This window comes from Galeopterus variegatus, unplaced genomic scaffold, assembly GCF_000696425.1.
Source record: "Galeopterus variegatus unplaced genomic scaffold, G_variegatus-3.0.2 Scaffold88, whole genome shotgun sequence".
In the NCBI taxonomy this organism is placed as follows: Eukaryota; Metazoa; Chordata; class Mammalia; order Dermoptera; family Cynocephalidae; genus Galeopterus; species Galeopterus variegatus.
This window is the reverse complement of record NW_007726199.1, coordinates 837821-865558: the sequence shown is the minus strand read 5'-3', so window position 1 is coordinate 865558 and position 27738 is coordinate 837821. Positions and strand designations below refer to the sequence as shown.

Below are 27738 nucleotides of genomic sequence, written 5' to 3'. Positions count from 1 at the left end.
TGTCCCACCATTGTATTTTGAAAGTGCAAAACTTGTTTGATTTCACAGGCTCATAGCTAGAGAGCAATTTGCCTCAGGATGAATCATGCCTTGAGTCTCACCCATATCTGATTTAGATGAGACTCTAGACTTTGAGTTGATGCTGGAATGACTTAAGACTTTTGGATCTATTGGGATAGAATAAATGTATTTTATATGTGAGATGATATGAATTTGGGGGGGCCGGGGGCAGAATGCTATGGTTTGAAAGTTTCTGTCCATTCCAAGGTTTATGTTGAAACTGAATCCCCAATGCAGAACTGTGAGAAAATTTATTGTAGCAGCACAAAGACACTCCCATGGTTTGAATGTTTATCCCCTCCAAAACTCATATTGAAATTTAACTGCCATTGTATCGGTATTAAGAGGTGGGACCTTTAAGAGGTTATTAGGTTATGAGGGCTCCATCCTCATGAGTGGGATTGGTGCCATTATGAAAGGGCAAAAATTCAGCTCCCTCCCTCCTGCCCATCTTGCCTTTATACCTTCTGCCATGTGAGGACCTGGTGTTTTCTCCCTCCAGAGGACTCAGTTACAAGGTCCTTGCCAAATGCCATCACCTTGATCTTGCATTTCCCAGCCTCCAGAACTGTGAGAAATACATTTCTGTTCATTATAAATTACTCAGTCTGTTGTATTCTCTTATAGAGACACAAAACGGACTAAAACAGACACCTTACCATTTATTTTGGAAATAAGATCTAGGCTGCTGAAAAGAATAAAAACATAAGATAATATCTGATTAATAAGAACAAACCCTAAATACTACAGGAATTTTAACAGTGGCAGAAAATTTGAATTGCAGTAGTAGTTTAGCTCAGTTTTTTATTGTCCTGATTAATAATACCAGCTATTCATGATCTTTTAAAAAAAATGATCTTGCTCAAATGCTTTCATAAAGAATATTCTCTTTATGGATGTAGCTCTCAAATTCAGTAGTTCAGAAAGACTTACACTATAGTTGTTTTTATCTGATGATTTTTGACATAGCCTCAAGAAGAGTTATTTGTCTGAAAGGTAGCATAGTTCTAAAGATACTAAAGCAATACATACTCACAAACATAGATATTGACCCATATGCTTTACCTAACATTAACCGAATAAATGTAAGTTAAATGCCTGTTATGTGTCAGTAATGCATAGTGGCTAAGGGCATGGACTACATTTTGAAACACCCAAATTCAAATCCTATTTCTGCCACTCTCAATGAAGAGAAAATATCATTTAGAGTAATTTATACGGAACTCTGTGTTTTGATTTTTTAAGGAAATTTCACTTCTTATGTACCCAATTATTAAACCTACTGTCAAATGTAATTGGCATTTCTTAAATCTATAGAGGGGAAAAGTGGAGAATGATTTTAAAGTATTTAGCTAAGCCACAAGTGAATCATTCACATTTACAAGTCAGAGTTGGTAATAAATTTTTGCTGAATGATCTGTGGTGTAGTCATTAGATGTCACTATTGCATAGCATTGCTCCAAGAGGATAAAACCATATTGTACAGGAACACACCAGGGAAAGAAAAAAAGTTATTTATTTTAAGTGATACATCTATATAATTTAAAATGTTTACTTCCCAAGCAGCATATGTTGGTATTCTTTCACCCCGTTTCTTAGTAGGTCCATCAGAGAATAGAATCATAGACTTAAAACTGATAAGGTCCTTAGATCACCTAAGATCCTTCCTCCCTATCCCATTTTATAGGTTTGGAATTGAGGTGCAGAGAGGTGAAGTGACAAGAAGTTTATTCAATATTGTATAGCAGACAAAAAGCACAGAGCTTAGACAGCCCAATTCTTTTTACAATACTGCACTGTGTCCATTAGTAATATATATGTAATCAAACAGATATTCTAATAAAACAAGGTGAAAAGGGAACCTTTAAACCCTTCAAAGTTATCTACTACTTTAAAAGCAAAGCCTTGGGCTGGCCCAGTTGGCTCAGTTGCTTAGAACATGGTGCTGTAACACCAAGGTCAAGGGTTTGGATCCCCATACTGGCCAATCTCCAAAAAAAGTAAAAATGAAAGCCAAGCCTAGCAATTTAATGATAACAGTATATACTTCTAATAAAGAAATTTGAATACCATAGCTTTTGGTATATGTTGTACAAACATCTCATTTAATCCCCATAATAGGAAGGTATGTGTATATGTATGTATGTATTTATGCTCTGCCTCATTCCAAAAAGGATTTTAAGAAGCTTATTGAAATTAATATACCATAAAATTGTTAAAAACTGAGGTGATTATAAATGTAAGATACTTGACTATAAACCAGTCTGAAACCTAGTTTTTGTTAGTAAACAAAAAGCATGTCATGATTCTAGTAACTTACTCAGTAAACATATTTGATTGTTCTCAAATTTGATTCTGCTTTTCTTATCTGTGAGTGCAAAGTTAGAACAATAGATAGTGTACTGTGCCAATTAAAGAGGGGCTAGCTGGTCAGCTCAGTTGGGTAGAGCACAGCCTTGTAACACCAGGGTCAATGGTATGGATCCCCATACCAGCAACCTGCCAAAAAAGAAGAGGACGAGAGATTGTAGTTTACCCAAGATCATACAGCTAGTGTATTTCTGATTTCAAAGCCCTCATTCTTTGCATTATGCCAGCTATCCAGACATACAATGAGAGAATTCCTAACAGGATGCAGTCACTATAACCCTTGGGCACCAGGGTATTACCACAGTTACTTCTGAATTATACAGGTAGGCTTTTGTTTACATCAGATTTATTTCAAGCAATTGCACAGAGCTGTTGGCAAGATGTATTTCTGTCAGGAGAGTGACTCCTAAGAAAAAACCCCACCTATTAAAAATATGGGATTTATGAGTTTAATTTATCTACATTTTAAATTACAAAATTTATATGAAGGAAAAGCCATTTAAAAAATTGTTTAGAGAAGAGAGAAAGAGATGTCCAGTGGAAGAGAGAAATCCAAAGAAAGATATAAGGAGATATCTAGAGCAAAGAAGAAAGGGGACAGGCACTGTATTAATAAAGAGGAAAAGGGATAATTGGGATAAAACTAAGGCTCACACGTCCTACCTAGCCTGCTTCTAATCTTTACATTGCTCTATTGTCTGTTTTTACCTCTTGGCTTCCTCCATTTAAAGTTGTACCAAAAATCTATCCTAGCCAAGGTCCTGGTTCTACAAAATTTTTACTCTTTAGGTTTTGGTTCTATAGAAGCAGAATCATTTTCTAAAGATTCTGTCAATGTTGTCCTTTTAATTCTTTGCTTTTGCAACATGATCATTAAGGATCTTACTCATTTTATAATTTTCTTCCTTTTCCTTAATGTATTTGAAAAACCTATTGTTAGTTTTGGAATTTCTTACTCTTCTACTAAATATGCCTTTCTTCTTAACCATGCAGAAATGATTTTGTTATTTTGAGTATCTGGCATTTTAAAATTCTCAGTTCATTCAATGTTTATTCCACAAATATTTACTGAGTACCTACTATGTGCCAGGCAATATGCAGATCAAGAGTAATACTAGATATGGTTCCTCTTTTCATGGAGCCCGCAGGCTTACAGGTTTCATCCAAGATGGAATAGGCCTACTACAATCTATCTTTTCTGTTGCTTACAACCAGAAACTCTAGATAAAATGAAAAGAGTAACTACCTAAGCACTCCGAAAAGTAAACAAAAGCAAGTGGATTGTGAAGAGGAATCAATCCACAGCAATAAATTTCTCTCGCACTTTTGGCTTTGACCTGAAGGAAAGCCCCAGTCATGCAGTTGTGCAACTACAGCACAAGAGACCAAAACCGCAATAAAAAACCAGTTTTTATGGCCTGAAATTCTGGGAAATGGACCCTAATAGTCCAAAGAGAGTGTGAGGAATCTCTGTTGGTGGTGGTTTTGTTTTTTATTTTTTCCTCCTATGGATTTTCACCAAGGGTATGCCCTATTTGTGGCATGATGGGCAGCTAAAACTCAGAGGAAACCCCATCTTCTGGCCAGAGGAACCAGGAAAGGAGGCCTGAAAAGGTATTGGGGGTTGGGCGGGGGGGATTCAGGAGAGGAGAAGCTGGAGAAAAGGGTTCCTTAATTCTGTGTATGAACCCAACCAAGTGTTTTGGGTCACCTTGAATTGTACGTGCATGAGATAGGCCTGAAACAGCATAGCAAAGATTTTAAGAACAGTAGTAAGATAAAAACCACTGCCTAAGTCACAGACTAACCCCTAAGTGGCTCATCCATGGGATATATCAAAGGCAACATAGCAAAGGCTTTGAAAGAAACTGAGATTGGAACTGATACCCATAGAAAGTAAGAGAGAGCTTATGATCTTCACCTAACCAAGTTAACTGCTGCTAAAACAAACACAAAATGTTTAATTATTCTTCAGAGAATTTTAATAGGACCCAGAGTCTACATGACAAAATGTCCAGCATATGCTCCAAACATACTTGACATATAAAGAATAAGGGAAATGACTGTCTTAGGGAAAGGTAAATCAAAAGGTCCTGACCCAAGATGACACAGATTTTAGAATTTTAAAAGATTTTAAAGCAGCCATTATAACTATGTTCCATTTGGTAAAGACGAGCATAATTGTAATGAATGGGAAGATACAAATTCACAGCAGAAAAATAGAAACTGTAAAAAAGAAGCAAGTAAAATTTAACTAAAAAATACAATATCTAAAGTTAAAAATTCTCTGATAGTCTGAGTGGCAGAATGGAAATAAATGAGAAAAGAATCAGTGAACTTGATGATAAATAATTAGAAACTGTCCACTCTAAAAAAACAGAGTGAAAAAAAAAAATGGATGGGGAATGGTGTGAAATTAGTCTAGAGAGGGAACCACTGGGCAGAATCCTGTAAGTAATGTTAAATATTTTTGGTTTTATCTTAAAGCCAGTGAGGAGTATTAGGGAAAACAACCAGTGAACTGGTGGAGGATTGAGGAAGGATTGAGGGACTTTCAGGATCCCCAACTTTTAGCAGTTAAATATAAAAAGATGAGTCTATAAAAGTAACATGAAAAGAATAATAAGTAAGATGCGGGGAAACGAGAGATTAGTTTAACAAGAACCAAAAGAAAAATGTTTCATTATGCCATGTGTTCCATATGGAGGTTATTTTTTTACCTTAGATTGAATTACTTTGTGGAGTGAAAGAAATAGAACCTCAGCTGGAGAATACTGATGAATGAGTGCTTGGTGGGGAAAAGGAGACTGGGAGAATTGCCAACTCTCCAGAAGGTTTATGGTGAAGGAATGGAGACTGGTGAGGCAGTAAGTGACTAGGGATGTGGGTTTCTGGGAAACTTTTTAAAAAATGAGCTCATTTAAAAGTCATTGGGGAGGTTCTAGTTGAAAGGAAGTGGGAGAGGAAGGATAGTTGATCAGGCAGAGAAGGATCGTTGATAGTATAAAATTCTTGAGAATACAGGAAGAGACATGATCCAAAACACAAGTGTTCTGATTGCCTTAGATAGGAGGAAGGACACTTCTTTTAATGAAGAAGAGGGAAGAAGGAGGGGAGAAAAGGATAGGTTTGTAGACGGAAGATGGAGGTAGAGTTAGCTATCTACTGAGAATGTAGGGGAATATGTGGAAGATCAGTGGTTTGAGAAGAGTGAAAAAGGTTTGGAATAGTCGCTGGGGAAAGCGAGTTGACAGAAAATGTATACATTTTAAAGCAAATTTTAATGGTATGTTTTAAAGGCCCACTTGAGTTTGTTATGCATTTATGGTGATGCCACATATTCTAATGTAACTTTCTATAGCAGTATTCAGTTTTCAATTAAGTGAATGGGGAAATAGCGTAATAGAATGGGTACAGGGTTGAGGTGTTTCTAGAAAGGTGCAGCAACAAAACAAAAATAATCTTATTCAAGAAAGTTTAGGATATTAATAACAATATTTTGGGAGTGATGGATCACAGATGTTGAATACAAAAAGAATATGAGGAAGGTAAAGGGCTGAAGGATTGAGCTAAAGGGGTCATTGTACTGCACATCCAATGAGATTGATGAATAATTGGAGATGATGAAGTAAATGTAACTGAACAAGAAAACTGAGAGAAGATGAAGTAGTATTCAGAGAAGTAGACACCTGAATTAATGGTTATTGATTACAGAGCATTTTGGATGATGAAATGGTTGTGTGGGCTTTCCTATATTGAAAAGGAAGTAAATAACTGAGGAACCAAGGTAGTAGATGAATTACCCAAGTGTATGGTTAAGACACTCACAGAGATTATAAAGTTGGTGTCAGATGCTAATGTCTTTGGTGAATAATGGAAAGGGACAAAAATTAGCACAGTAAATGACAGTGAGGGAGGGAGAAGGTGATATTGTCAAATTATACAAGCAGGAGTTTTTTGTTTTGTTTTGTTTCCTATATAAGAGGACTTAGAAGTAGCAGTGGGATGTCAGAAGGAATGGTAATGAATAAATAGCTATTATGTGAGAGGACTATAGGGGAATCGGTGACCTTAGAGGAAAGTGTTGGTTTCAGATATGGCACAAAATTTGAGAGAATGCTTTAAAAAGAGGTTGAGAATATAAAAGTTTAATAATTGTATAGCAGAAGTTCAAGAGTACTCAGTGAAAGCACTTGGCAGGTGGGGAGCATGTAAAGGTCTGGTCAGAGGCAATGGGAAGCATTATAGACATGATAGTGAGGGGTCTTAACACCTTTATAATTGACATACAATGAGCTATTTCTAAGTAATTTTAGCCTTTTATTACTTATTCATCTATTATATTCTATTTTTCAAGTTTTTCTTAAGGCTTTTATTTTATTTCCTAAGGATTTTTAATAGTTCCCTTTCTAAAATGGAAAAGTCAAAAAATTAGATAGTTGTTTAACTGATTTATTTCTCTTTTCTCAGTAGACCATTGGCCATTTCTTAAACATTATCATCTAAAACCTTGTGATAGCTTTAGTCTAGGTCTGGCACAGTGTCTCTCACATTATAGGCACTTTAGTTTTAAGAGTATGGGCTCTGGAGTCAGACTACCTGATTTTGGCCCCAGCTTCTTTACTTATATCTATGTAACTTTGGAGAATTTAATGTAGCTATTCCAAGATAGGCAAGCATGGATAATAGGAGTGATCCAAGTTGGGAAATGGTAAGGTATCCCTGATGTGGGAGAAGCAAGTGATGCTACCATAATTTGAGGACATCTCAGGCAAAATCCCTAGAGGACTATGCCTGAGGAATCAGGACAAATTTAAGGAAAAACTGAGTGTTCCAAACCTGTGTTTTCTGAGTTCAGTCTCTGATTAGCTTAAAGTGATTATCACTCCCCACATTCCATATTTTCACTCTGGAGGAAAATATCACCTGGAGACTGTGCAATTTTTTTATACACAAGTCAAGCTTTCAATAAAAATTGTTAGCCTTGCTAACTGTAAGACAATGCTATATGATTCTAAGTCAAGATAGAAAATTGAAACAGACTCAAAGGTGACCCAGATTTTTTACTTAGAGACATTAAAATAGCTATGATTGGGGCTGACCCCGTGGCTCACTCGGGAGAGTGCGGCGCTGGGACCGCAGCGGCGCTCCCGCCGTGGGTTCGGATCCTATATAGGGATGGCCGGTGTGCTCACTGGCTGGGCACGGTGCAGACGACACCAAGCCAAGGGTTGAGATCCCCTTACTGGTCACAAAAAAAAAAAAAAGAAAGAAAATACCTATGATTATAAGCACTAAAACTATAAAAAACTTTTAAAAGAATATATAAGGGGAGAATTGATAAAGGGCCATGAAAAATGATAACATCATATAATACTGAGTATATTAATCATCCTGAGTATCACATATTGCACATATTGGTATGCAACTCTGTGCCCCATGGACATGTATAATCAATTATGTTTCAATAAAAATACTGGATTTGGCAATGATTTCTTGGATATGACACCAAAAGTACATGCAACAAAAGAAAAAATAGGTAAATTGGACTACACCAAAATTAAAAACTTTTATGCAGTAAAGTACATTATCAACAAATCACAAGGCAATCCACAGAATGGAAGAGAATATTTGCAAATTATGTGTCAGGTAAGATTTTTATATGTAAATATATAAAGAACTCCTATAACTCAACAACAAAGAACCAAACAATGCAACTAAAAAATAAGCAGAGGACTTCAATAGACATTTCTCCAAAGAAGGTATATACAAATGGCTAATAAGCACATGAAAAGATGCTCAACATTACTAATCATTAGAGAAGTACACGTCAAAACTACAAGATACCATCTCTTACTCATTAGAATGGCTATTATCAAAAAACAGAAAGTAACAAGTGTTGGTGTGCACATGGAGTAACTGGGACCCCTGTGCATTGCTGTTGTGAATGTAAAATGGTATAGCCTCTGTGGAAAACACTATGATGGTTCTTAAAAAAAATCAAACAGAATTACCTTATGATCCAACAATTTCACTTCTAGTATATACCCAAAAGAATTGAAAATAGGGACTCAGATACTTGTATACCCATGTCCATAGCAGCATTATTCGCAATAGCCAAAACATGGAAGCAACCCAAGTGTCTATCAGTGGATGAATAGATGAACAAAATGTGGTATTCACATAAAATGGATATTTTTCAGCCTTAAAAAGGAAGGCAATTCTGATACATGCTACAACATGGATGACCTTTGAAGGCATTATGCTGAGTAAAATAAGCCACACACAAAAAGACAAATATTGTATGATTCCACTTATATGAGGTACCTAGAATATAGTTAAATCCATAGAGACAGAAAGTAGAATGGTGGTTACCAGGGGCTTTTGTGAGGGGAGAATGGAGAGTTATTGTTGCATGCATACACAGTTTCAGTTTGGGATGATGAAAAAGTTCTGGTGACGTACAATAGTGATGGTTACTTTACAGTGTAAATGTAATAAATGCCACTGAACTGTACACTTTAAAATGGTTAAAATGTTAAATTTCATGCATATTTTACCACAATAAAAAAGTTAATAGGGGCCGGCCCAGTGGCGCACTGGATAGTGCGCCGCTTGGGAAGCGCGGCGGCGCTCCCGCCCGAGGGTTCGGATCCCACATACAGACCGGTTCCCGCTCACTGGCTGAGCGAGGCGCGGGAGCAACGCCGAGGGTTGCAATCCCGTGGCCGGTCCCGGTCCGGTACGGGGGCAACACTGAGGGTTGCGATCCGTTGCCGGACACGAAAAAAAAGTCAAAAGACAAAAAAAAAAAAAAAGTTAATAAGTATTTTTAATAACTATGATTAATATCAGCTAAATTGTGTGTGTGTGTGTGTGTGTGTATTATACATATATAATCTTTTAAGGAGTCATGGCAAGATGGCAGTTAAATTTTCAACAGTAACTATGGGATCCTGAATACATCTTTAAAGTGCTTAAAGAAAATAAATTCTAGCCTAGAATTCTGTGTCCAGTCAGAATGACTTCCAAAAGCAAAGGCAAAATAAAGGCATTTTCAGGCAAAGAAATAATGAAGGAATTTATTTCCAACGGATCTACTAAAAGAAATGCTGAAGACAGACAAGACCAAAATTAGCAAGAATGTACAGCAACCATAAAGACAAATTATAGACAGAGCAATGAAAAAAATAAAAAGAAAATGTATAAAATTTAAAAAGGAAGAAATAAAACATATTTGCTGACCACATACCTATATACTTAGAAAATCCAAAAGAATCTACAGACTATTAGAATTAGGTGAATTTATCAAGGCCTGGATACTAAGTAAAATGAAAAAAAATTACCAGTATGCTATATGCCAACAAAAACCAAATAGTGAATTTTTAAAATTGTATTAGGCCATTTTCTTTTGCTTGTAACAGAATACCTCATGCTGGGTAATTTGTAAAGAAATGAACTTTGTTTCTTACAGTTTGGGAGGCTGGGATGTCCAAGATCAGGGGGAACATCTGGTGAGGGCCTTCTTCTTGGTGAGAACTCTCCACAAAATCCTGGGGCAACATAGGATATCACATAATGAGGGTTGAGTAAGAGTATTTATTAACATGCTCACTTGCTTTCTTTATAAAGCCCTCAGTCTACTCTCTGATAGTCCATTAAACCATTAACCCATTACTCCGTGAGTGGATTAATCCATTCACAAGGGCGTAGTCCTCACAATCCAATCACCTCTTAAAGACCCACATTTCAAATATCATAAATGGATTTCCCACCCTCTTAACACTGTTACAATGGGGATCAAGTTTCCAATACATAAATTTTTGAGAAACACATTCAACCCAGAGCATTCCGCCCCTGTCCCCCAAAATGTATGTCCTCTCACATGTAAATACATTCATTCCATCCCCATAGCCCCAAGGTCTTAACGCATTCCAGTGCCAACTCCAAAGTTCAAAGTCTCAGCTGTGAAATCAAAAGAAGTTATCTGCTTCCAAGATACAATGGTGGGACAGGCATAAGACAGACATTCCCCTTGCAAAAGGGAGAAATGAGCCAAAAGGAAGGGGTAAGAGGTCTTAAGCATGTTCAGAACCCAAGAAGGCAGGGAATTAAATCTCAAAGCTGTAGAAAAATGTCCCTTGATTCCATGTCCAGCATCCTCTATGCAGTGGAGCAGATATTGGGCCCCCAAGGCCTTGGGCATCCCCACCCATATGACTTTTCTGGACTTAGCCCATACTTCAGCTCTCCCAGGCTGATGTTGCACACTGGAAGTTCCACAGTTCTGGAGTCTCAATGGTTGCCTCATTCCCATGGCTTCACTAAGTTTGGTCCTGGTGGGGGTCCTCTGCCTCAACTCCAACCCCCATTTCCACTTGGAATTGTTCTAGGAAGTCTGTCTGTGGTGACTCTGCCCCTGCAACAGATTTCTTCCTGGGCCCCCAGACTTTTCCATACACCTTTGAAATTTGGGTGGAAGCTGCCATTCTTCCACAGCTCCTACAGTCTGCAAGTTTGAAGACAATACCATGTGGATCCTGCTAGGGATTTCTGCTTGAATCTTCTGAAGCTGCTGGTCCAGCAGTACCTGGGGCCAATTTAGCTACAGCTGGGGCTGCCAAGGAGTGCTGTACTGGAATGCTTGGAACAGACACCCAAGGCAGCCCTGAGCAGTGAGCTTATGGAGGGTACCCTGGGCCTGTTCCCCAAAGCCATCTGACTTCCCAGGCCTCTGGGCCTGTGATGGGAGGACCAGCCTTGAAGATCTCTGAAATGCCTTTAGGGTCGGTCTTCCATTCTGTTAGTGATCCCTTCTCTTCATACTAATCTCCTTAGCAAACAGTTGCTGTGCTACACCCTTTGTTTTCTCTCCCAAATACACTTTTTCACTCTTTATGTGGCCATGCTGAGAGTTTTCCAATTTTTTACATTCTGCTTCTCTTTTAATTATAAATTCTATCTTTAAGTCATCTCTTTTTTCTCTCATTTCACTGTATGCAGTTAAAAGGAGCCATGCAGTGGCCTCAATGTTTTGCTGCTTAGGTATTTCTTCTTCCAAATACCCTAGTTCATTGCTTTTAAGTTTCACTTTCTGTAAAGCCCTTGGGCATGAACATGATTCAGCCAGGTTCTTTGCCAGTTCATAACAATGATGAGCTTTGCTCCAGTGTCCAATAAACTCCTCATTTACATATGAGGCCTCCTCAGAATGGTCTTTACAGTCCATATTTCTATCATCATTCTAATCACTACCATTTGACTAATATCTAAGAAGTTCCAAACCTTCTTGGGTCTTCCTACCTTCTAAGCCCTCACCAGAACCTAGGGTTTTTCTAGCCTGCTCCTCCAAATTCTTCCAGCCTCTGCCCACCACCCAGTTCTAAAGCTGCTCCCACATTTTCAGGTATTTTTTATGAACAACACTCCACTTCTCAGTAGCAGTATTCTATATTAGTCCATTTTCTGTTGCTTATAAAAGAATACCAGATGCTAGGTAATTTATAAGGAACTGAAATTTATTTCTTACAGTTTTGGAGGCTGAGACATCCAAGGTCCAGAGGACACATATGTTGAGGGCCTTCTACTTTTGGGAACTCTTCACAGAGTCCTGTGTCAACATAGGGTATCACATAACGAGGGCTGGACAAGAGTGTTTATTAATATGCTCACTTGCTCTCCTTGTAAGCCCCTAATCTACTCACTGATAGCCCATTAACCCATTACTCCATAAATGGATTAATCCATTCATGAGGGCATAGTCCTCACAATCCAATCATCTCATAAAGGCACATATTTCAAATATCATAAATGGATTTTCCATGCTCTTAACACTGTTACAATGGGGATCAAGTTTCCAACACATGAACTTTTGGAGGACACATTCAACCCAGAACAAAGATGATAATATTTTTGTGAGCATTCAAAAAATATCAAATACCTAAAATAAGCCTAAGTGAGATCTCTACACTGAAAACTACATAACATTATTAAGGTAAATCAAAGAAAATCTAAATAAGTGGAGGGATATACAGTGTTCAAGGATTGAAAACTTCAATACTGTTAAGATGTCAGTTCTCCCCAATTGATGTATAGATCAATAGAGAGAGAGAAAGAGAGAGAGATTCAATGTAATTTTATTCAAAATTCCAGCAGTGTGTGTTTGTGTGCATGTGTGTGTGTAAACTGACAACTTGATTCTAAAATTTTTGTGGAAATACGAAGAGTCAATCCTACTCTGAAGAACAAAACTGGAGAATGTAGTACACCAGATATCAATACCTATTATACAAACACTAGTGTAATGTTGGCATAAGGACAGAAAAATGGGCCAATGGAACAGACTAGAATCCAAAAATAAATTCACTCATGTGGTCACCTGACTTACAATAAAGGTGACACTGCAATGCAATGGGTAAGAGATGATCTTTTTAGTAAGTGGTGCTGGGTCAATTAAATACTAATATGAGAAAAAATGAATTTTGATCTCTGCTTCACATCCCATACATGAAAATCAATTCCAGATGGACCATAAGGCCTAAATGTGAAAGTTAAAACAATAATGATCCTAGAAGAATATATAGAATACTTTTATGACCTCAGGGTTGGCAAAGATTTCTGAAACAATAAAAGTTTCAGAGCTTCCATAGAGGAAGAAAAGGATAAACTGGGCCAAATTAAAATATATTTTTAAAAAGACATCATCAGAGTGAAAAGACAGTCCACAGAATGGGAAATAATATTGGCTATTTATATATCCAATAAAAGATTTATGTCTAGAATACATAAAGAACTCCAGCAAATCAATATGAAAATGGCATCCAATAAGATTTTTAAATTGGCAACAGATTTGAATAGACATTTTATTAAATAAGATATTGAAATGGCCAATAATATATAAAAGAGTGCTCATTAATTGTCAAGAAAATGCAATTTAAATTCACAACGCAGTATCACCAGAATAGCTAAAAGGAAAAAGACATACAACACCATCAATAACAAGGATTTGAGTAATATTAAAAAGTATTTGGTTCAAATTCCAGTTCTGCCAATTGCTAGTTGTATGACTTTGAGAAAGTTACTTGATCTTCCTGGGTCTCAGTTTCAACATCTGTAAAATGGTGATAATAATCGTAAATATCTCATATTGTTGTTGTTATAATTGAATAAGATGATTCACATTAAGTGCGTAACAGTTCAGCCCAGCTTGTGTCAGCTATTTCTATGCCATTTAATCCTTATGATATCCGATAAGTTAAGCTTATTATATCAATATTTTTCAGATAAGGAAATTAAGGCCTATGGATATAAATCACATTCCACAGTTATTAAAAGTTAAAAGGGAGAGTGGAATACATTTCTATCACAGCTCCAAAATGCTTGCCTTCAGTTACTAGGATAACACTTACCAATTCCACTTTGGGCAGATATGTAAAGAGTATTTACCACTTGCCAGTCAACATATTGCTTGATTCAGTGTCAAGCTTCTCTTAGAGCTGCTAATCTGTATGTTTATTATTCAGACTCCTTACCTACGTTTTGAGCTTTAATTCATACTTTTCTTGCCTGGATTCCAAACCCTACCATCCTAATCATTATATCCTTGCAGATCTTAAAATATGCTGCCTGATTTCTTGATATCTCTATTTGTATGATTCTTGGTGTTATGTTTGCTTGCTCCTTTTCCGTCTTCCTAGTTATGACTCAGCTTCTCCTCATTTAGGTCACCGTTCAAATGTCACCTTGATCACTGTACTATCATCCTCATTTATTTTCTTCAGTACTTATCACAATCTGAAAATTTCATTTATTGTCTTCCCCTTTCCCCCAGCAAGAATATAAGCTCCATGAAAGCAGAAACCTGTATTTATTTCTATTTTGTTTTGCTGCTTTACCTTCAGAACCCAGAATAGTAGCCATTCAAACATTAAGTGAGTGAATTAACTTTGTGTCCTGACCTTAAAATTCATGTGCACTCTAAACCAAACTTTTTAATGGTTCTAATCTTCAACATATCCCTCCAAAATTTGACACAATTTAGGTAATTCACTCACCTTCCTTGTTCTTAGAGGTTACTACAACTGAGCTCCTGCTCTAATGATATAGGAGGTGCTCAGTTTCCCTGGGCTCAGGTTTCAGGACATGCCTCTGTGTTTTCAGCCACTCCCTGAGGTCTCAGGCCCCCTGCTCTGGGCTCTTCCCTGAAGGAAAGTTACTGTTGCCAGTTAGACCTATTTTCAGCACCAGCGGGAAAAGATGAGACAAGGGACTGGCTTATGCAAATCCAGTGGCTGGGCATGCTCAGTATTTTTGAATATGCCTGGTGCATATGGTAAGGTCTCACAGATGAACATGCTCCAGGAAGAGACTGAGCATGTACAAGATGAAATGTTACATGACTGGGAACCACCCCTTTAATTGGACATTCGGTAGATAGAGAAACTATAAAAGCTGAATTCCCAGCTGAAAGCAGGGTTTGTTGCTCACTTTCCTGGAGGCAACCTGCACTTTGCTGGCTAAGGTGCATATACTTTATTTTGTATCAAACTTACTTTCAGCGAGCAGCTGCTCATTCTCTGGAGCCAGCCTGCACTTTGTACTGAACTTTAAGTATGTGTTTCTTGCTTTTGTGTTAGACTTGATGTCTGTACTGAACTTACTTTTGTGTTAAATTTGGTGTGGGCCCTGCTCAGTCTCTGGAGCTATGCTATACTCTCTCTGTGGAACTTGTATTTCTTATCTGTTATATTAAACCTATTCTCGCATTCTACTGTGACTCTGCCCTTGAATTCTATAGTGTGGCTGAGTCAAGAACCTGGTAATGTTATGGAAAGATCTCAAACTCAGCGAGGAGACAATCCCAGTCACTCAGAGAGGTAGAGAGTCAGAGAGTTTATTACGCTAGCAGGACCCAGGTGAACTCACGTTCCAAAGCCTGGGACCCTGAGTACAGGGAAGGTTGTGATTGTATACTTTTCTTGAACAGGCATACAAGCTTTTTATTGGCCCTGCCTGAATCCAGGCAGAGTTACAGAAACTAGGGTCTTATTCAAGCAACTTTACAGAAGCAGGAAGTGTGGTTAGGTGAGTTCTGTAAGTTTTAATTTCTAAACATATATCTAGGGCAAGCAGTTTCTCCACATTCAGGTGGCTTATGTAACCAAGCAGGCAACATGGTTACAGAAGCCAAAGATGCAAACTGTTTAACTGCTAAACCAACTCTCAGGGGTCCTCTGCAAACAAGCACATTCCAGCTGTAAGGTTACATAAACAAAGAGCTTTAGCTAAAAATCTACCTTTCGGTGGCCTCAATAGTAAGAGGACTGGGTGGGTTGAGGCTGACTATCAGGCCCACCAGACCGTACCTCAGACATCACTAACAGCTGATGACCAAGTAGTCATTCTAATGGTAAGGTAGTAATTTTGACAATCACTTTAATTAAAATGGAATTACATTTTTAAAAGACTTAGATCTAATTTTTAACAGTTTTAAAAATAAATATTTTCTGCTTTAATAAAGTCATAAATTCAGTTATAATTCCATATGGGCTTTTACACAGTAATATCTTACTTCATTAAATTGAGACAATATCAAGGTCAAGGGTTCAGATTCCCATACGGGCCAGCCACCAAAGAAAATTTTTTTTGAAGCAATAGCTGTAAAGCACCTAGCATATGGTAGATACTCAAATGTTAATGTTCCTTTCCACTCCTTTTTCATTAAGACATTTCATTATTAAAATTGCTTGCCTTTTTAAAAAGTATAGTAACTTTAAAAAAAATGTCTATAGTATACCATGGGGTATGGTAATATACTAAAACTTAAAACTTGAAATTTAAAATTTTGTCCTCAACAGTTAACTCCCGAATTGAAAGATATTTTTAAGACAAAAGGTACTCTCCCTACACTCAAAACCTGCAAAGATCACAAAGAAGGTAGAGATAACAGATATTTTAAAATAAAAGTTCCCAGACGTAATTTGTCTTTTTTTTTTTTTTTGTCTTTTGTCTTTTTCCGTGTCCGGCAACGGATCGCAACCCTCAGTGTTGCCCCTGTACCGGACCGGGGACCGGCAATGGGATTGCAACCCTCGGTGTTGCTCCCGCGCCTTGCTCAGCCAGTGAGCGGGAACTGGTCTGTATGTGGGATCCGAACCCTCGGGCGGGAGCGCCGCTGCGCTTCCCAAGCGGCGCACTATCCAGTGCGCCACCGGGCCGGCCCCCTGTCTAGTCCTTGGACCGTAATAACTTCGTATAGCATACATTATACGAAGTTATACGAATCCGAACCCTCGGACGGGAGCGCCGCCGCGCTTCCCAAGCGGCGCACTATCCAGTGCGCCACCGGGCCGGCCCGTAATTTGTCTTTTGATGTGCTTCTAGTTCATTCTCATTCAAAATAAAACTTTACAGATATGTTTAAATGCTGGAATAGACGACGTAAAAATATGGCATGTACCAGTAACTTATAGATGCAAGTATTAATGTAGTTGGTCAGAGTTTAGGTTTTCCTGGAGTCTGTTATGCAGGAGTGTGACTGAAAATAGAGTAAATGAACGGTGGAAATTATTTCAAACATACTAGCTCAGTGCATAAAATAAAGAACTGAATATTCCGATATATGCATTTAAGATATGGCCCAACATTATGAACTATTGAGAAGGGTTACATTTCTGTATGGTAATGGTTTTTAAAACTTATGCACATGGCTTTGGTTAATAACTTTAAAAATGAATATTTGGAGCTGATTTTTGCCTATAAAGACATCTGACTTGACTATGATAAACTTGATGATTAAAAAGTCATCAAAACATTAATCCAATTTAAACATGTTTGTTTTCATTATGGATTTATAGTCCTGTTTTTTCTTTCAAGTTATTTTTCTTTTAAATCTTAGCATGCACAGCACAGAATCAAAAAATGAACATTTGGAGGAAAAAAACTTCCAAACATCTACAACTCCTCAGGTAAAAGCTTAACACTCTATTGTAACATATCATCTAAAAATTAATCTGATCTTCAAATTTATTTCTAAAGTTTACCAATTAGTTAGGTTTCTTTTGTATGCTGGTTAAAAAATGAAAAGTGGACTGTTTGAAATATCTGGTTTTAATGGATCTTGGAAAACGAGCAGAAAGAATGGAACAGATGGAAAGGTGCGACTATAAGGTATTTGGACCTAGAGAGGGAAGATTTGGGGAGTAAGGAGAAATGTGGCTTATTATTTCTTGCCATGCCCAGGAAAAACTCATTAATTTAAGCTAATAGAGGTAAAGATAAGTCTAATTTAATTAAAATGTTGTGCTATGTATTTTTAAGAGACCCAAGTTTAATTTTCATAAGCATGTAGAGTAAGTCATTAGACCTTTTGTTGGTCTAGTTTTACTAAATAGTAATTGCTCATAATTAGAATTATAAATTGCTTTTTTTTTTTTTTTTTTAAAGATGACCAGTAAGGGGATCTTAACCCTTGACTTGGTGTTGTCAGCATCACGCTCACCCAGCGAGCAACTGGCCATCCCTATATGGGATCCGAACCCGTGGCCCTGGTGTTATCAGCACCACACTCTCCCGAGTGAGCCACGGGCCAGCCCTAAATTGCTTATTTTTTAAAATAGCAATTTCTATCATTCTTAAGGGTCATAAAGTTATTTTTTAAAATATTGTAAGTATTCACCATTGATTCTAATCACTATCTGTGAAGAATTTATACTAGTCCAAGTCAATTTATTATAAATTCTGAAATAATAAAACTTAAAATGATATGGTTTTACTGTATATGACCTTTCACCCACCCTAATAAAAATTCGCCATTTTGTCTTTAGCCCTTTTATACAGTGACTGGATTTCCAGAAAAAGTTTCTACATCGGAACTCCAACATGTTAATCATAATCAGGTTTGAAGAACTTTGATCTTAAAGAGCTACATAATTCATTTTTAGCCATCAGCTGCTGTGGATCTGTGTTTCCCTAGTTATTAAATGTTAACTCTCTCCTTTCTCAATCTGTCCATGCACTCCAGCTTTTGTTACTATTTTCTGTAGCGATGGGATGTTTTCTCTACCACTGCACTCAAAATGTTGTCAACACACTCAAAGTGCTGGCGTGTATGTTTGTGTGCATGTGGAGGATAAAACCTTCCAAACACACATACACATGCACACGTACTCACATACACATAATGACCATAAGGCAAATATGGCAATCTCTATTCCACAGCTAACTCTACTCGGGTTTTTTTGTTGTTGTTTCGGTTTCTTTTTTGCATTGAGAGAAGCTTCTCAGTCTTCTCACAAACCAAAATTCCTTTTTTCTAAATCAGCAGTTTTATAATTAGACTAACTACCTGAAAAGAAAATTGAGGTATACCCACTAACTAACTAAATATGTTATCTATAAATATTAGTGGAAACATGCTTGAATTTCTGAAGGCTTGACCTATGTTATTCTTATTTTTCTTTCAGTTATATAATTTTTCAAATGAGAGGAACCCAAGTAAAATTATATTACACCTCCTTTCTAATTTAGTCATGTTTTCATTCCATGAAAATTTTGGTTAATAAACTGAAGTAGACTAAGGATGGACACTCTTAATTATTATGCCCACACTGTAGGCTCACTTATTCAGTGTTCATAAATTGTAAATGAAAATGGTGGGGACTGAAGGATATAAAAGGTTAGATCAAGGTGTCTTGCAAAATGCACTATTGTGATATCCTCAAATACCTATTGATATAAAATATGATTCTTTTGTATGTGTAATTCAAGTCCCTATGTTGACAGTAATAATATAACTTTAATTATGAAATTAAAATTAAATTAAGGTGGTTTAGTACATTCATAATATTGTATGTAAAGTATAGTTCTCAAAAGATTTCCTTGTTTTACTTCAGATCCTCAATGATCCTAATAGTAATGCATGTGAAGAAACTAAAGAAACTGTCCTATCAGAAACAGAGGAAACAAAACCACAGACGAAAAAGATGATACATATTTCTTGTCCTCCAGAGGGAATATTGAATAGAATTATTACAAATGGTATGTGAATAAGTAATGTAAATGGAAAGAAAATGAGAAATACAGTTGATTAATATTAAAACAGGAGACAACAAAGCCATTGTTTATATATTCCAGATCAGATGATCAGCTCTGTTACAAGCAGTATATGGACAAAGAGGAAATATTTCCTTGAATCATTCAAAAAAAAAAAAGAAAATATTGCTTAAGAGTGCTATATTTTAATCTTTTCATGCCTCTTTATGTTAAATTTTGGAGATTAGAAGCAGCGTTGATTAAAGATTTTTATTTAAAACCTACTTTTGACATTTAGTTTTAAGTTAGCTAGAAAGAACATTATACCCCTGACAGTAATAAGGGTCTTATTAAAATTAGGCCCCAATTTTAAAACAGCTGCAACCCTGAGTTGTATAAAATTTGCTTTTGCACTAACATTTAAAGAGTCTCATTGTCGCCAAATATTTATAAAGAGGTTTTCTTGTTTTCTTTATAAATATTCTGTATGATTAACCTTGAGAGGTTTTGACCTCCTATAGAGAACAAAAATTAGATTAAAATATGATGGAGAAGTAATTGAAGTTTTAAATGTTTACTTTCTTATTCACTGCTTGCTAACTTTAAACTTCTGAAAGCAAATTCTATTCATTGGTATTTCATTAGGAAAGGTTGCTTTTTAGTTAATGTCAGTATTTTGATGGCTCTGAAACAAGCTTTTCTCTGAACTTGAACGATCCTCATCTGCCAGTGTAAGTTCTTGGACGCCTTTGTAAACATACTTTCTGTGCATATGTCTTACGTGCATGTTCCTATAACTCCGTCTATTTAGTGCACAATTTCCTTAGACTAGTTGTTAGGAGTAGGGCCAGGGCCTGTAGAAGAGAGGTAAATGTATTGGTCACCAAAGATTATCCACTGAGGTTACACTGCAGTTTGCTCAAGAACTAATTGAGGTTATTCTATTTTTTAAACCACATTTTATAATTTATTAATGCCTTTGAGAGTGAAACTGCATAAAATATATCCTAACTTGCATTTCATTTTTACCATTCTTTTAAGCACAGAATTTGTTTTATGTCAACAAGAGTAGAAGCACACCCATAGACGAACCTATAGTAGCACTCACTAAAATAGAATATGCCCCAGTCAGAACCCTGTTTTTTATCATAAACAAAGTGATAGTTCCAATTTTTTTGAATTTGTTGAGACTTGATTTATGACCTAACATGTGATTTATCCTGGAGACTGAGCCATGTGCTGATGAGAAGAATGAATATTATGATGTTGTTGGATGGAATGTTCTGTAGATATCTGCCAAGTCCAATTGGTCTAGAGTGTTGTTTAGATCTTGTGTTTCTCTGCTGATTCTTTGCCTAGATGATCTGTCCAATATTGATAGTGGGGTGTTCATGTCCCCTGCTGTTATGGTATTAGTGTCTATTTACTTCTTTAGGTCTGATAGAGTTTGCTTTATCAATCTGGCTGCTCTGACATTGGGTGCATATATATTTATGATTGTTATGTCTTCTTGATGGATCAATCCTTTTATCATTATGTAGTGTCCCTCATTGTCTCTTTTTATGGTTTTTAGTTTAAAGTCTATTTTATCAGATATAAGAATAGCTACTGCAGCTCGTTTTTCATTTTGTTTGCATGGTAAATCTTTTTCCATCCTTTCACTCTTAGTCTATGTGAGTCTTGATAGGTGAGGTGGGTCTCTTGAAGGCAGCATATAGTTGGGTTCTCCTTTTTAATCATCAGCCAGTCTGTGTCTTTTGATTGGGGAATTTAATCCTTTTACATTGAGTTGTTATTGAAAAGTGTTGATTTACTCCTAGCATTTTGTTTGGATGTCTAAAGTGTCTTTTGTTCCTTTCTTTCTGATTTACTGTTTATCTTCTGTATTTGTTGATGTCTTGGGTTGTAGATCAACTTATTTTTTTTCTCTTCATTGTTGCCATTTTTATTTTACTAGTGGGTTTTGATTTTTCTTGAGTTTTTATGGCAGTGGTAGTTATTTTTCAGGTACCAAACCCAGTACTCTACCCTGCAAGGGCAAATAGTATATTTCTCAGACAAACAAAAACTGCGGGAGTTCACCACCACACAACCACCCTTACAAATGGGATTATATCAAACTAAAAAGCTTCTGGACAGTGAAAGAAACAATCAACAGAGTGAAAAGACAACCAACAGAGTGGGAGAAAATATTTGCAAAATATACATGTGACAAAGGATTAATATCCAGAATATACAACCCACATTGTATATTGACCAAATAAAATAAAATTTGTTTAAAAAAGTGATAGAAATGGTTGAAAACACTTAGTTTCCCGTACTTGGTACTATGTATTTTTTAAGATACTTACAAAATATTTATGTGCTGTGTTTGATGGACCATATCAAGGAGTGCTTAATGGAAATCAACTTTTACTCTAAAGCATAGGTTGTTGCTCTTAAATCTGCTGGACTGAAGCAGACAAATATATATAAAATTTTAATTTTTTTGAAATTTTTTCTTTTTTTTTAATTTTTCCGTTTTGTTTTTGTTTTGTATTGTATCATCTTTCAAGAACTTAACTAAAAATCCTGGAAACATCATAATTGTAGGCTACTTTTAGCTTTCAATAAACACATTTGAGAATTTAAAAATTTTTATTTCTGCTCATTATGGCAAAGAGGAAAAATGACATAAATATGTTTCACATCACTGCTAAATTACCAGATTCATGCAAAAGGAAAAATAGGAGTGCTCTTTATTTTCTTGATAAGTTAGCTAATAATGGTTTGTTGATTTTGTTTATTCTTTCAGTGAACCAGCATTTCATTTCATTAATCTATTGCATTATGTTTAGTCTCAATTTTTTTAAAATTTTTGCTCTCATTTTTATTATTTCTTTTCTTCTGTTTATTTTTGGTTTGGTTTATTTTTACTTTTCCAGTTCCTTGAAGTGCATCTTTAGGTTGTTTATTTGAAATCTTTCTATGCTTTTAAGGTAGACTTTAATGGCTATAAAATTCCATCTTAATAATGCTTTTGCTGTATTGTGTAAGTTTTGATATGTTGTGTTTCTATCTTCATTTGTTTAAAGAAATTTCTTAATTTTCTTCTTAATATCTTCATTAACCTGTTGGTTGTTCAAGAGCATGTTTAATTACCAAGTATTTGTGTAGTTTCCAAAGTTCCTCTTTTTGATTTCTAATTTGATTTCATTGTGGTATGAAAAGATACTTGATGTGATTTAAATTTTTTAAAACTTGTTAAGACTTGTTTTATGGCCTAACATACATGGTCAATCCTGAAGAATGTTTCATGTGCTGATGAAAAGAATGCAGCTGCTGGATAAAATGTTCTATAAGTGTCTGTTAGGTCCATTTGGCCTATAGTGCTGTTTAAACCCAATGTTTCTCTGTCAATTTAATGTCTGGATGATCTGTCCAGTGCTGAGAATGGGGGTGTTGAAATCTCCATCTATTGTTGTGTTGGTGTCTATCTTTCCCTTTAAATCTTATGATATTTGCCTTATATATCTGGGTGCTCCAGCATCAGGTACATATATATTTATAATCGTTATATCCTCTTGCAGAAATGAACCCTTTATCATCATATAATGTCCTTCTTTGTCTCTTTTTAGAGGTTTTGATTAAAGTCTGTTTTATCTGATATAAGTATGGCTATTCCTGCTTGCTTTTAGTTTTCTTTTATATGGAATCTCTTTTTTTATCCCTTCACTTTTAGTCTATTAAGTCTATTTCTGTCCTATAGATGAAGCAGGCAGCATATATTTGTTTTGCTTTGCTTTTTAATTTATTCAGCCAGTATATGGCTTTTAATGGGGGCATTTAATTCATTTACATTCAAGGTTATTACTGATAGGTGAGGTCTTAGTCCTATCATTTTGTTGATTGTCTTCTAATTGTCTTGAATACCTTTCGTTCCTTTCTTCTTCTCTTATTGTTTATCTTCATGGCTGTGGAGGTGTTTTCCTGATCTCCTGGTGCTCTCTAGCATATTTCCTCTGGCACTCCCATAGAGATATGCTTGTTTATTCATTATTTAAAACCTTTTTGTGGGGCAGACAAGCTCCAAGTGACTCTATTTGGCCATCTCACCCCATTCTAAATTCAAGTGAGGAATTAATTTTAGAACACCAATATTGAACTTTAAACATAGATCTCTAATTCATTTCTCCTTTGTTATGTTTCATTGATTTATAGTTTTATAGGCATTTATAGGAAAATGGCTTTTTCATAGATTCCATGTTTCTATTTTGGGGGTGAATATTTTTGTACTGTCCTCTTCAAAATCAATCTCTCTCTCTCTCTCTCTCTCTCTCTTCTCTCACACATGCACCCTTTATGTTCACACTGGCTCCTTTGTACACGAGGTATGGAATCCCACTCTCTGGGTGTGCTTAGAAGATGGCATTGTTAGGAGTCCCATTCTGCCAGATCATGGAATAAGTGATATACAGGTGTGTATATAATTGAACATGTAGAATCAAACATGTGGTATTAAATAATCAAGGAAATCCTTTAAACAGCATATGCTATGGATAATAAAAGGAAGTAGAACTGTAGTTTTCTACAAATAATAGTTAATTCACCAATCCCACAATGTATGCAAGTTAATTTAAATAAGAAATCTAAACTCAACTGCACACAGAAATTATTCTCATTACATTTAGTCACACTGTTTATATACCTTATTTGGGGAGTGGCTTTTCCAGTCCCAAAGAAATAGATTTCTATGGCAGTAGGTTTAGATTTTAAGCTATTATTCCTTTTTTGTTTCTTCATAGCTTACTTTCAATAAAAGTACTAACATATTTTCATGAAGTTGTCTTTCCTTTTAAGTAAATGAAATAAAAGCTTTGTTATCATCCAACTATGATTTTCAAATAATCTTGGGGCCAGAATTTCTACATTAAAAACTTATCATTAGTTTTATGAAGTCAGCAGTCTTGGAAGTTTAGGGTTCAAAAATAATATCCCAAAGACTTCTGGTTTTCCAGTTCCACATGTAAGGAGCTTAACTATTTCCTAACAACAAATAAAAAGCTGAACAAACTGAAAAATCAACTTTTCTCAGATCCGTCATTGAAGTGAGTCACAGGGCAAACCACTGCCCAAGGTATTGGAGATACAGGCAGATTAATATAGAGAATCATAATTTACAGGAGCAGAAACTTCTGTGGGAACCAGTAGCAGAGTAGGAAAACCTGAATTGTAATTGACAAATTAGCTGAAGCTTTGTGTGGTAGAGACTGAGAGTTAAAAACTCCAGGAGTGGCCCATCCAGTCAAGAGATGGAAGAGGCCCAAACTTTTGTTTTGCCTCCTGGAGCCTACCAGCAGGGGGAGAGGGAAAGAACTGGAGACGGGGGAAAGAAACCACTGTGAAAATCACTATAGCATTCTTCTTCTTAACAAGGCCTGCCCTCAAGAGAAACTATTTTACCAGAGCCTAACGTACAGGGGTTTTATTAGAGTCTAACCAGCATAGGGGAAGGAAATATGTAGCTCCAGATGCCTTTAGTTTTCCACACAGGAAAAGGAAAAGGTAAATACCCAATTCCATCCTTCTCTAACCATTCAGTACCAACGAAGGGAATGGAAAAAACTGAGAAGTACTTGTAAAGTTCACAGCCCAGGGGCACAGGCTCACTAAAAACTGAGACCTTCTCAGTTAAAACCATAAATGGCAGAAAAAGAGTGGAAGACAAAAATAAGAACAAAGAAGACAGGCAATGAATAGCAAACAGGAATAAACATGGTAGATATTATTCCAACTATTTCAGTAATCACTTTAAATGTCAATGCACTAGATAAAATGCAGAGATTGTCAAACTGTATCAAAAAATAAGACCCAACTATATATTATTTACAAGACACATATTGATTAAGTAAAGGGATGGAGAAAGATATACCATGCTAACACTAATCCAAATAAAGATGAACTTGGGGCCGGCCCGGTGGCGCACTGGATAGTGCGCCGCTTGGGAAGCGCGGCGGCGCTCCCGTCCGAGGGTTCGGATCCCACATACAGACCGGCTCCCGCTCACTGGCTGAGCGAGGCGCGGGAGCAACGCCGAGGCTTGCGATCCCGTTGCCGGTCCCCGGTCCGGTACGGGGGCAACACTGAGGGTTGCGATCCGTTGCCGGACACGGAAAAAAGACAAAAAAGACAAAAAAAAAAAAAAATACAAATAAAGATGAACTAGCTGTATTAAATTCAGAAGGACCAGACTTCTGAGCAATGAAAGTTATCAGGTATAAAGAGGAGCATTATGTAATGATAAAAGGCTCAACTCTCCAAGAAGACATGACAATTTTTAATGTGTATATGCCTAACAGAAGAGTATCAAAATACATAAGTCAAAAGCTGATAAAATCATAAGGAGAAATGGATGAATCCACATTTCTAGCTGGAGACTTCAACACCCCTGTATCAAAAATGGACAGATACAGCAAGCAGAAATTCAGTAAAGACATAGTTGAACTCAACAGCACCATCAATCAGCTGATATAACTGGCATCTATAGACTACTTTATCCAACAACTACAGAATAAAAATTCTTCTCAAGCTCACATGGAATATTCACCCAGATAAAACATATTCTGACCCACAAAACACACCTTAACAAATTTAAAAAATTAGAAATTATACAATGCATGCTGTCAGACCACAATGAATTTAAACCAGAAATCAGTAACAGAAAGGGAGCTAGAAATTCCAAAATACTTAAGAGATTAAACAACACACTTCTAAATAACACTGTATCAAAGAAGAAATTTCAAGAGAAATGAATACTTTGAACTAAATTAAAATGAAAATATGCCTTATCAAAATTTGTGGGATGCAGCAAAAGCAGTGACTAAAGGGAAATGTATAGCATTTAATGTATATATTAGAAAAGAAGAAAGATCTAAAATAAATAAACTTAAGTGTCTACCTTGGGAAGCTAGAAAAAAAGAGCAAATTAAATCCAAAGCAAGCAGAAAAAGAAATAATAAAAATTAGGAGAAAAATCAATGAAATTAAAAATAAGAAATCAATAGAGAAATTCAATAAAATGTAAAGTTGGGTTCTTTGAAAAGATCAATAAGATTGATAAGCCTATAGCCAGGCTAAGTAAGAAAAAGAGAGAAGACACAAATTACTTACATCAGAAGTAAGTAAGGTAACAACACTACAGATCCCATGGGCATTAAAAGAATAATAAAGAAATGCTATGAACAACTCTATGCTCACAAATTCAATACCTAGATGAAATGGACCAATTCCTCAAAAGACACACAACATGCCAAAACTCACGCAAGAAGAAATAGACAATATGAACAGGCCTATAGCTATTAAAGAAATTGAGTCAATAATTAAGAAATTTCCAAAACAGAAAATCCCAGGCCCAGACAGATTCACTGGTGAATTCTTCCAAACATTTATAGATTAAATAATACCAATTCTCTACAATCTCTTCTAGGAGATAGAAGCAGAGGGAATACTTCCTAACTCATTCTATAAGGTCATAATTACCAGTATCAAAACCTGACAAACATTTCAGGACCATTATCTACAGACCAGTATCTCTCATGAACATAGATGCAAAAATCCTCAATAAAATATGAGCAAATTGAATTAAACAATGTATAAAAAGGATTATACACCATGGCCAAATGGGATTTATCCCAGATATATGCAAGGTTGGTTCAACTTTTGAAAAGCAAGCAATTAATGTAAACCACCACATCAAAAGGCAAAAGAAGAAAAATTACACTATTATATCTATAGATGCAGAAAAAGCGTTTGAATAAATTCAACACCAATTTATGATTTTAAAACACTCAGCAAACTAGGAATAGAGGAGGAGCTTCCTTACCTTTAAAAAGAACATCTACCAAAAAAACACAGCTAGTGTCATACTTAATAGTGAAAAATTAGAAGCTTTCCCTCGAAAATCAAGAACAAGGATGCCTCCTCTTACCACTCCTTTTCAACATTGTCCTGGAAGTCCTGCTAATGCAGTAAAGCAAGTAGAGGAAACAAAAAGTATACAGGTTAGAAAAGAAGAAATAAAATTGTCTTTGTTCACAGATGACATGATTATTTTTTGGTAGAAAATATGAAAGAATAAAAAACTCCTAGAGTAACTAATAAGTGATTATAGTAACGTTGTAGGATATAAAATTAATATATACAATTCAATCGCTTTCCTGTGTACCACACTGAACAAGTGAAATTTGAAATTAAAACACAATGCCATTTAAATTAGCACCACAAAAATAAAATTCTTAG

At 36.1% G+C, this 27738-nt stretch overlaps 1 protein-coding gene across 1 annotated transcript in view; it reads left to right on the top strand.

Moving 5' to 3' along the window:
* Positions 1-27738, top strand: part of SLC9B1 (solute carrier family 9, subfamily B (NHA1, cation proton antiporter 1), member 1) — a 96433-nt gene that overhangs the window by 7503 nt on the left and 61192 nt on the right. Inside the window, exons 2-3 of the mRNA XM_008580883.1 lie at positions 17327-17396; positions 19323-19467. Of these exons, the coding sequence (XP_008579105.1) occupies positions 17328-17396; positions 19323-19467 (214 nt within the window). The 5' untranslated portion in view covers position 17327. The remainder of the gene's footprint in view (positions 1-17326; positions 17397-19322; positions 19468-27738) is intronic.